Raw genomic sequence first — 11,004 nt, forward strand, 5'->3', positions numbered from 1 at the left:
TCAAATCATTTCTTATGCTAATCAGAACATCTGCATGCATCACTAATTATCCCCTTCGATTAACTCATGTTTTCTTAATATCCATGATTTTAATACAGTATTATTCTTGCTTGCACTGCTACCAACTTTTTTACATCCTTTTCTGTAACTAATTAATAAATCATCAAGAAATTGTAGATTATAAACCCTGTATTTGTCTTTGGTTTACTAAGGGTCTAGGTCTACAATGAAAAAAATATACTCCCTCCGTCGCCGTGGTCCTTCAAATTGGGATCACAAGGTTTAACACGCATTTTAAGATTTTCATCAAAAAGTATAGTTAGATAGAACAAAGTTCCATGTATTCCGCATATTTACTGTAGTACTGTAGACCACGTATGTATATGTATACTACATGGAACCTAACTCTAGTTAGATAAATTGTTTCAATTTTTCATTCTTGAAATGAATATGATATTTAAATTTTTAATAAATAATAAACTGTATTTTGTAAAAATCTTAAGATACGTGTCAAATACAAGTAAGACGGACATTAGAAAGTAATAAATATTCTTTCAAAAAAAAAAAAAAAGTACTAATACATATATATTTTCTACTGAAATACTTTTAATGCGAATTCTTTTTACAGAAAAAGGAAATCATACTCAAAGCTCAGAATGTTACTTTAAAACACTTGAATTTCACACAATTCAGTTCATATACTCCTCTTCTTCATCAATCCTCCAAACCCTAACCCTAAAAAATGAATCCCCCAAATCTCCTCCTCCTCTTCACACTCTCTATACTCACATTCTCCATCTTTACATCTTCATCTTCATCCCCTTCAATCTACGACATCCTCAATTCCCACGGCCTCCCCATCGGTCTCTTCCCCAAAGGCATCACCAACTTCACAATCAACCCCTCCACGGGCCGATTCGAGGTCTACTTACAGCAATCCTGTAACGCCAAGTTCGAATCCAACGTCCGGTACGATTTGAACGTTTCGGGTACGATTCGGGTCGGGCAGTTGGGCGAATTGTCCGGAATTGCGGCCCAGGAGCTGTTTCTTTGGTTTCCTGTTAAAGGGATTAGGGTTGATATTCCGAGCAGTGGCTTGATTTATTTTGATGTGGGGGTTGTGTTTAAGCAGTTTTCGGAGTCGTCGTTTGAGTCGCCGAGGGACTGTGTGGGGACGGAAGGGAGATTGGCGGAGACGGATGGGCTTGTTTTGGTTGATAAGCTGCGTGCTGTGCAGGTTGATCACTCAATTTTGTGATTTTTTGATGTAAATGTGTTTGTGTTTTTCCGAGTTTTGTGCTGATTTTTACGGTTAAATGTTGTAGTCTAGGTACGTTATCCTGATTTAGGTAGAAATGAAATGTTGATAAGGGATTACAAAATGCGGGGAGTATTGAGTTATGGGCAGGTGGCAATTTCATTTTGTTTTTGATAATTGATTAAAAGGAACTTTTAGAACTACGGAATAAAATTCTTATAGATGATACTAGAACATTTTAGTCCATCGGAATGAAGTTGTTGTAGCAAAACGGATGGTGGTTGTATACCAAGTTTTATTGCTAAATTATGAAATCTGAAGCAAATTGAAGCATCTAATGGGTTGCTTAATATCAATGCAAAGATGCATATAACTACAGCTGGCTCTATGTATAGAACCAATAATTGTGATTGTTATGTTTTCCCACATAAAAAGAGCAAAACAAATCACTTTTAGTACTTTCTTTTAATCAATGACATATGTCTGTTGCTGTCTTAAAATCACCCACCGGACGTTTGGTGCTGCATTAGCAACATGCAACATATATTACTGTATTATGCTAAGTTGTTGCAATAGATTCAGGTGCAATAGAAACACTGTTGGCTTTGCTCTAATAAATGATACATTTTAGGTTTGATTGAGTCAAGCTGTGTCTTTAAATTTGGTAATTGTAAAATCAAGTCCGACTGCCGTTTTAGACATTACAGCATAGAAATATGTAAGAAGTGGAAGGTGATAATTTTGTGATAAGAGGCCAGTTGGGCAGGCTTTAAACCTTGTCACTGTAATTAGGAATAAATTACTTTTTTCCGTAATACAGTGGAAGTGCTAACAAACCCAAACTGAAGGAATATTAAGTTTATGCAAGTAAGGGAGGCAAGTCTAGCATGATCACTTGTACTAAAAAGCCTGTTAAAAGTAAGATATCTAGTTTGTTGAAGCACTAGCTTTAGAGTTTAAACAGTCTGCTAGAATATCTGAGCTTTTGATTCTATTCACGAGCTTATTTCTAAATGAAATGCAACAGTTTTATTTATTTACAGTCTGGCATCGTGTAGCGAGTAGCGACTCAGGTCTTTGAGTCACTTAGTATGCTTTGGTCAGTGTAGAGATGTCTGGTTAGCTCATTTTGTTGGTTTAAAAGTTGCTTTATTACACTTATGCAAACAAACTTACGAAGTTACATTACAACTTTTTCCAACATCAAAGCCTTCCTTTTTTCATTTTCTGCATAGCAAATAATTTTTTTACAAAATATAACCATTAAATTTAAATAGTTAATCTCAAGCTTGTCAACTGAACCACTAGGTTATTGTGCTTTAGAGTGTGGTGGGGGCATTATATCATCAAATAATAGTTGTTTGTTTCATGAATAATTTGTTTCATTTATAGTGTCGTGTTTACAGTTTTATAATTTCTTTTCTACAGAATCGCTTAGAACAGCCTCCGAGTAAATATGGCATGGCAGATGCATTAAGGGCCGTCTCATAGGCTCATTACTGGAACAAGGTCTAACATACCTGCTATGTTTTGATTTCATTTTTGTCTTGAGAGTGTCAAAGATCTGGCTTCGCATCTATTGTGTGTTTGTTTGCTGTATGTTTGATACTGTACCCCTAGTTATCATCTGTATGCACCGAGAGAAGGGGGTGGGACAAGTTTTTGAAAATGGGGAATGAAGAAGCTAAGTTGTTCAGTACCTGAGTGGTTAGAGAAATTCCTGATAACCAGGAGATAAGATTGTTTTACATGTAATGAAGACTATAGCATATATGTATGTAATAGTGTATAAGTTTTGTTTGTAATATTAATATATATATATATATATATTTGAAGGTTGCTGTACATAATAATTGTGGCTCTGGTCAAGTTTGAATTGGTATATGCTATTCTGTTCTGTGTTAAATGATGAAATGAATATATGTTTTTCTATTGAAGACAATAAATGACCAGTCTAGTTTCTGGTGGTTCTCCAACAATTGCACAAACTTGAGCAGTGAAGTGGCTTTGTACAAAAGCCAAGTTCTATCGTACAACTAAGTTTCTGTAATGTTATCGATCAGTTAATTTCATTGCACCTGTTCATCGGTGAAACGATGAAATCTGTGTTAAATGAAACTAGCTTATAACCGCGCACGGATGATTTATAACATTTGTAATTTTAGCGTTATTTTTAATTTAATTGAAATACAAACCGATCATAATGTTCGAATTGATAAATGTTTCGGCTTAATTGATAATAAAAAAGTTTATTAGAACACATTATATATTAAAAAGACCCGTAGAATAATATCGGTCGGCTGATAAAACTTGACCAACCAATAAAATTATTAATATTTCGGTTTTTTTAATGATGATGATGATGATGATGATGATGATGATATTGTATAAATGGATAGCATGATATTTTTTTTAAAATGATAACATGGAGTAATTAAGAATAACATTAATGTATTTAGTTGAAACATATTATTTGGTTATATATTAATACTTATATATAATATTAATACTTATGTAGTAATTTACACTTTGCAACCCATAAGTTTAAGCACTTTTTCGATTTGGTCTCAAACAAAATTTCTTGTCAATACGCACTCTAATATTTAAAAAGCGCTTCAATATGCACCTTTTTGACCATTTTCTGTCAAGTTGACTGTTAAATTGTGGCCGGTACCTCCTAAAACTTAAGAAAATCCTATAATCGAGAAGGAATGAAGGTGGTTTGATAGGCACCAAAGCGTGCCCGAACAGATGGTGTTATGACATTCGACGATTCAAACTTGGAGGTAGAGCGAGAAATCGTGTCATGTTGTGTATTTTCATGTATTTGTGTGTTTACATAAAATGATTATACATACATGAAATGTACACGAACATAAGGGAACATGGAAAATAGAATTTGAAAAAAAGTGGGTGTTCATACAACTTAATCCTTAAAGAAATACTGGAATCATCACTTGTTCGAAGGCCAAGTCAAGCCTACAGAATGTTTCCTGGAGTCGACCGCTTTCAAACAAAGTCAAATCAGAAAACGGGACCAAGGATTTATTATATATCATACAAATACATTCAAATGCTGCATATGTATAATACTTGGCGCCATGTGAGTGAAAATTCATTATGTCTTAGGACATGGCGCCTATACTATGCACATGGTATGCACGTAGGGCGCCAGGTGTGAAGTTTGCTTGAATTTGTCAAAGTACAAGCACATTACGCTCCATACTAGTACATTGTGTGGATTGGAGGTGCCAGGAGCATAGTATAGGGGATACAAGGCAACTACAAGCGCTAAGTGCTTTCAAGGTGTGATATTTGACTCTAGAGACTACAAATAGACTGGTATAACTTCTGTTATAGCATTGTTGTTAAGGTCTATTATTAAAAAAATTGAATAGCGGTTTAGATTCTTTAAAAGGGAACTTCAGCTATTTTGCTATTTAGAGAAACAGTTCTTATAGGAAAGATCCATGGAAGGTTTAATTGTACTTAAATTTGAGAACATACTTTGATGAATAGGATGTACAAACATAATAACTGTTTGCAAAACCTGTCTTTGAAGGCCCTTCAAATAATTTTTAATTTTGTTCCCTAGATCCAAAGTCTCGAGAATAATAACATGGAATCTTTATATACAGTAAGAAAAACCCAGAGCTAGTATTTTTGACAATCCCAGATAGGCCTGTCAATGGATCGGATATCCGGTCCGATCCGGTCCGATCAAGAAACTAACGGAACGGATATAGATCATCTAAAATATAATCCGATCCGAAAAAAATCCGATCTGATATACATAGGATATGAATTTAATACGATCCGATCCGGAAATAATCCGATCAACTTTTATATTTGTTTATTTATTTATATTTATATATTTATATATATTACTTAACTAATATATATATTATATATAAAAGTAAATAAAAGTAAAACTAATACAGACAGACTTGGGCTTTAGGTTGGAGTCTTAGCATTTTAGGGACCCAGAGTCTTAGCTAGCGGTTTATAAGATTGTTAGTCTGTACAAATTTGGCCATTCTGTGTAACTATATTTCTTTTTTCGGAAATGGTTTGCCACTAGCTGTGCTTGGTTCTTGCTCAAGCTCAACAACTGAAAGCTGATTGTATTCCATTGAACTACTGTAAAGTGACCATGGATTAATGTGTGTACTAAATACTGATGTGTGTTTTTACCTAACTCGCTTTTTTAATTTTTATTTTGCAATATTTCAATTTTTCTGCCATCCGAAAATTCTAAATATAAAGAATAGAATTTTTTTTATATTTTTTTAAATATACATGGAGCGGGGCTCCGATCCGAAAATCCGAATATCCTACGGATCCAGATATGGATTATGTTATAAAACATCCGGCTATAATCCGATCCGAATCCGAATCCGGTAAAATTAAACGGATCAGGATATGGATCAAGGCCGATCCGATCCATCGACACCCCTAATCCCAGAGCTAGTATTTTTGACATATAAGTCATGAGCTTAAAGGACACGAAGCACCCTATAATATATAGCTCGATGATGTAGCTCTTTAATAGTCATGATTTCAATAAATCATCTCCTACGCTTGTTAATATCTTTACTACTGGCTTCCTTTTAGAGTTATGTACATATTTTTTGGGAATTGACCCATTTTAGACATACTTTTGGTGATAATATACTTCTAATCAACATTTGTTTTTCGTCTTGCTTTATTTCTTCGGTCCAAAAATCGAAGGGCATAAGGACTAGCCCTTTCACGATTACGTCTCGAAAACATACCATGGTCCTAACTAGGGCTGAGCAAAACCGAACCAGAACCGAAGAACCGAACCGTGAAAATTCAGTCCGGTTCGGTTCCAATTTTTCAAAATTTTGGTCTTTTCGATTTTTCGGTCCGGACTGAATTAAATTTCTGTTCGGTCCGGTTCTTTTCAGAAAAATTCGGTCCAGACCAAACAGACCGAACTATTTTTATTAGTAATTTAATATATCAAATATAATATATGTTCGTGTTAGTATATTAGGTTTTATCTTTCATAAATTATGATAAGTAACCGGAGAGTCACAGGCTATACCACTTGTAAGTCTCAGCCGCCCCGCCTCAAACCCTAATCACAATCAAAGATTCACCCCGCTGCGTTAACGCTTGCACGTCAATAGCTCTGGTGCATCACCCATCAGACTTTATGTTTCGTTTTAGTTTTTTTTATTGCTGAAGCACACTAGACTTAGACTACTATTGTAATGACTTGATTCGAATTCTGTAAATTTTGATGGCGTCTGTTGTAGCCTGCAATTGGTTTCTTGTGTCTGAACTTAATGTTTAGTTTTGATTCTTTTGAATTATTATGTTGCAGCTGGTGATTAACAGGCATGCTTGTGTAATGTAATTTTTTTTTCATATTTCTGTTAAACAATTTCGGTTCTTAAGGAAAGAATCGAACCGAATTGATTTCAATTCGGTTCCGGTTCGGTCCATATGATGATTTCAGTCCGGTTCAGTCTGGAAAAATATAGTAATTTGGTTTTCATTCTTTCGGTTTGGTCCGGTTCTGGACCGAACCGACCGAATGCTTAGCGCTAGTCCTAACATTTTTCTTAAGAAAAACATGATTTCCGAGATGCGTTGTTGATGCTTTGTTATTAACATCAGCATCAAGACACATCGCCACAACTTTAGCTTATCGATCAAAAAAATTTCCTTCCGTCACAGTGGTCAATGAAGTAGTGGTTACTTCTTCGTATTCAAACTTTCTTTTTCTATATGGCAAAGCCCTGTCAGCGGTCGACTCAACACACTTATGCCTAAGCTCCTCCCAAGCATTAGTCAAAGTTTTCACCTCACATATGTTGCTTGCGATTTGAAGTAATTCTCTGCGAATCTTCGCCAGAATTTTCCCATAAGCTAATTCCAAGGCTACAATTCCAATAAGACAAATATCGGATTTTGCTGTATCATATATAAGTGTCCACACACTCCAAGGGCTCATCAACTCTTTTAATTTCTAGGGTAAACCCCATGCCAACATATTATTTATTGAGTACATATTACCATCATTCAAAGTTGCACCACCCTCATATGTCATAGCTACATAAACAAGTTGGACAGTATCACTTTGATAATTAAAAAAGATATTACGTGCAGTGATTTACATGTGAAGGAGAGTTTTCTTATGGATTTTGTCAAGGGCCTTCGTGACTCTCACAAAAACTATCTTAATAAATGTCTCAGATATGCTCTTAGCGAATCTTGAGCTAGAAGAGATAATAGATCTGAGTAAAACCACATCACAATTATATGGAAAAACAATGGAAAGAGTTAGCTCAGCTTTGATCTCTAAGAAAAAAGAATTGCTGACTGGTACAATATATCGACTAGCTATATCATCATGAGCAATTTTCTAGTGTTTGAACGCATCTTCAAGTTCCATTCCATGATAATCTTGTAAATCATCCATTTTTTTGATCGTTTGGAATGCCATGCAAGAAGCATTGTTATCAATACCAGTGCCTTCAAGAACGACTACTTTATAAAAAAACGAGATTAATATCAGGCCCTAAGGTTCCATCTTGGGGCCTTGGGGCTTGATTTTAGTCTCATTATTTACGAAGCAGTCATTCTTTGAGGCACCAGTGATGATAACAATGCTCCTGACGTGGCATTCAAAATGATCCAAAAAATGGATGACTTACAAGACTATCATGATATGGCACTCAAAGATGTGCACAAAATCTGTAAAATCGCTTATGATACTATAGCTAGTCGCTATTTTGTACCAGTCACTAATTACTTTTACTTAGAGATCAAAGCTGAGCTCTCTTTCCATTGTTTTTCCATATATTTTTGATGCTATTTCACTCAGATCTGTTATCTCTTCTAGCCAAGATTCGCTAAGAGAATATCTGAGACATTTATTAAGATAGCTCTTGTGAGAGTCATGAAGGCCCTTGACAAAATCCATAAGAAAACTCTCCTCCACATGTAAATCACTGCAGGTAATATCTTTTTTAAATATCAAAGTGATACTGTCCAACTTGTTTATGTAGCTACGACATATGAGGGTGGTGCAACTTTCAATGATGGTAATGTGTACTCAATAAACAAAATGTTGGCCTGGGGTTAACCCCAGAAGTTAAAAAAGCTGATGAGCTCTTGGAGTGTGTGGACACTTATATATGATACATCAAAATCTGATATTTGTCTTATCGGAATTGTAGCCTTGGAATTAGCTTATGGGAAAATTCTAGCGGAGATTCGCAGAGAATTACTTCAAGTCGCAAGCTACATATGTGAGGTGAAAACTTTGACTAATACTTGGGAGGAGCTTAGGCATAAGTCTGCTGAGCTGACCGCTGACAGGGCTTTGCCATTTAGAAAAAGAAAGTTCAGAGACGAAGAAGCAACCACTACTTCATTGACCACTGTGACGGAAGGAAAATTCTGTGATCGGTAAGCTAAAGTTGTGGCGATGTGTCTTGATGCTGATGTTAATAAGAGAGCATCAACAATACGACTTGGGAATCATGGTTTTCTTAAGAAAAATTTTAGGATCATGGCATGATTTTGAGATGTAATCGTGAAAGGGTCAAGTCCGTATGTCCTTCGATATTTGGACTGAAGAAATAAAGTAAGACGAAAAACAAATGTTGATTAGAAGTATCTTGTCACCAAAAGTATGTCTGGAATGGGTCCATTCACTAAAAATATATAGTTATATATCTCTAAAAAGAAGCTGAACTGTTAAACATATTAGCAGGTACAATACATAAAAACGTCTAGAGAGGGCCCAAAGACCTGAAGATAAGAGCCCTGAATAAAAGCTTCCGCATAATTTTACAACGTCTTCACTTGTATCTTGCAGTTTAAATGGAATATTTGGCTAACATATGTCATTTTTTAAGCCTTTTTTTGGAGATTCCAGGTTGACCTTTGTTGAACTTTTCTTATAAAGATCAAGTTTCATGAGCTACTGAGCTTATATATATCTCGAGCTTCATGGCCTTTTGAGCACAAATCCGATTGGTGAACTTTTGAATTCAAAATCCATAATGTGTTTCAGCTCATAATTTTGTCAACTAATTTCTAATAAATTAGCTGAGCATCGGAATATATTGTTAATAAGGTATATAAAATCTCATAATGATCAAAAAATGGTAGTCCACGAAGAGCATTTCATTTAGATTTTCACACAATTTGACAAAACCACGTTTATCACTCAATAAAGAAATTGTTATATACGACAACCTTAAACTAATATATAGAATCAAGTGTAGTGCATTTATGTTAAGTGAACAAATGTGTGCATAACAATTAACTACAAATCATTAGATTTCCTTATGAACTAAGTAAACTCATAAACCAAAAAATGAATCAACCATCATCAATCATGTAATGTTACTCATAAAAAGAATATTTAACGAAATTTAAACAACTCAGTTACCAATAAACATCGACTCATCATTCGAATTAATGAAATTCATTGATTTCGACCACATTTATATGACAAATTTACCAAATATTATGTTAAGTCATACTATTAATATTAACAGAATTCTACGAAGTAGAGTAAAAGAGATACGGAGTTCAGTACAAAAATCAAATACCTGGTGAGCAATTGCATAACTCAGTTATTATCAAGCCAAGAGGCACTCTAGAGCTTCAACAGAGCCACAAATCGGAGAGGAAAATCTCTGGAAAAATATTTTAGCAATTGAATAGACTTTGGAGGGAAATAAATTTAATGAAGGATCTGGGGAGAGATAGATCTTTGGTACCTTCAAATATCAACTTCGTTTTGATGCAGAGAACTTAAACCATACAAACGCCCCAATGACAAACCCTTTACAAATTTCACTTGGAAACGCAATCGATAGTTGTGATAGAACAATATCTTGATAATCAATTAGAAAGGATGATAAACGAGAATGTATGAAGAAAAATTGAATACTTACCCTTCTTCGAGCGCCGCATGTTGGAATTAGGTTTTTTTTTATTTCCTCTTTGCATCTCTCTGTAGAAAGATATTTACAAATGTTCTCTCCTCTTTTTTCTGTCGCTGAATTGTTGCTTTAATCCTCTGGCCTCTGGGCCTTCTCAAGGCCCTTTTATGTTATGGACTTTTATTATTGAAATCCAACAGAGTCAATCTTAATTTGAATTATTTTTTGCCATTATCATACTCCCCAATTATCATATCTTCTTTGATCATTTTTATCCACCACGTGAATCTCATCGTTGTTCCTCGATGATTTTTTTATCAATGGGACAACTTCACTTTTTTTCTAAAGTACAATTATTAAAAGATCATTTTTTTAGTTTAAAATTCAATTTTTCAAAAATATTTCCAATCATGATATGAGGATGCAACATGAACGAAAGTTATAGACGATTGAAGCGTTTTCCGAATCATCCAAAGTCATTGAAATCCGAAATTAATTGAATTTATTACGAATTTTTACAAGATTTCTAATTTTTGTAATCTATTAAAAATTACAAAAAAGATTTCAATAATTTGGAATTTTATTGTTTTAAAAAGATCTTTTCGTTCTCAACAACTTTCATACTCTAAGAATTTTCAAAAAACATCGTGGTAAAAAAAATTAAATAAAGGTCCATCTATAATTAATTTTTTAATATTGCCCAAATTACCCTGAACTTTTAACGGAAAGGGTGCAAAGTAATGTGCCAAAAATAGTAAAGGGATGCATAGTGCAATTATAGAAAGTATAGGTAATAAAGTGATTTTGGCC

At 34.4% G+C, this 11,004-nt stretch overlaps 1 protein-coding gene and 1 long non-coding RNA gene across 2 annotated transcripts; one reads left to right on the top strand and one right to left on the bottom strand.

The window, feature by feature from the left end:
* Positions 1-635: 635 nt before the first annotated feature.
* LOC108200380 (uncharacterized) lies at positions 636-2,916 on the top strand. The gene is made up of 2 exons (XM_017368505.2): positions 636-1,237; positions 2,687-2,916. Exons 1-2 carry the CDS (start codon positions 743-745, stop codon positions 2,747-2,749), a joined length of 558 nt encoding a protein of 185 aa, XP_017223994.1. The 5' UTR covers positions 636-742; the 3' UTR covers positions 2,750-2,916.
* Positions 2,917-9,712: 6,796 nt separating this feature from the next.
* Positions 9,713-10,683, bottom strand: LOC108202356 (uncharacterized). The gene is made up of 2 exons (XR_001803083.2): positions 10,030-10,683; positions 9,713-9,945 (listed from the first exon to the last, which is right to left on the bottom strand). It is a non-coding gene; the product is annotated as an uncharacterized LOC108202356 (long non-coding RNA).
* Between the last annotated feature and the right edge of the window lie 321 nt (positions 10,684-11,004).

Source organism: Daucus carota, chromosome 9 (genome assembly GCF_001625215.2).
Source record: "Daucus carota subsp. sativus chromosome 9, DH1 v3.0, whole genome shotgun sequence".
Taxonomy (NCBI): Eukaryota; Viridiplantae; Streptophyta; class Magnoliopsida; order Apiales; family Apiaceae; genus Daucus; species Daucus carota.

Bases quoted from the DNA above. Each gene is read 5' to 3' on its own strand.
- LOC108200380 (XM_017368505.2), top strand. From the start codon at position 743: ATGAATCCCCCAAATCTCCTCCTCCTCTTCACACTCTCTATACTCACA. The intron at 1,238-2,686 runs GTTGATCACTCA...TCTTTTCTACAG, and splicing joins ATAAGCTGCGTGCTGTGCAG to AATCGCTTAGAACAGCCTCC.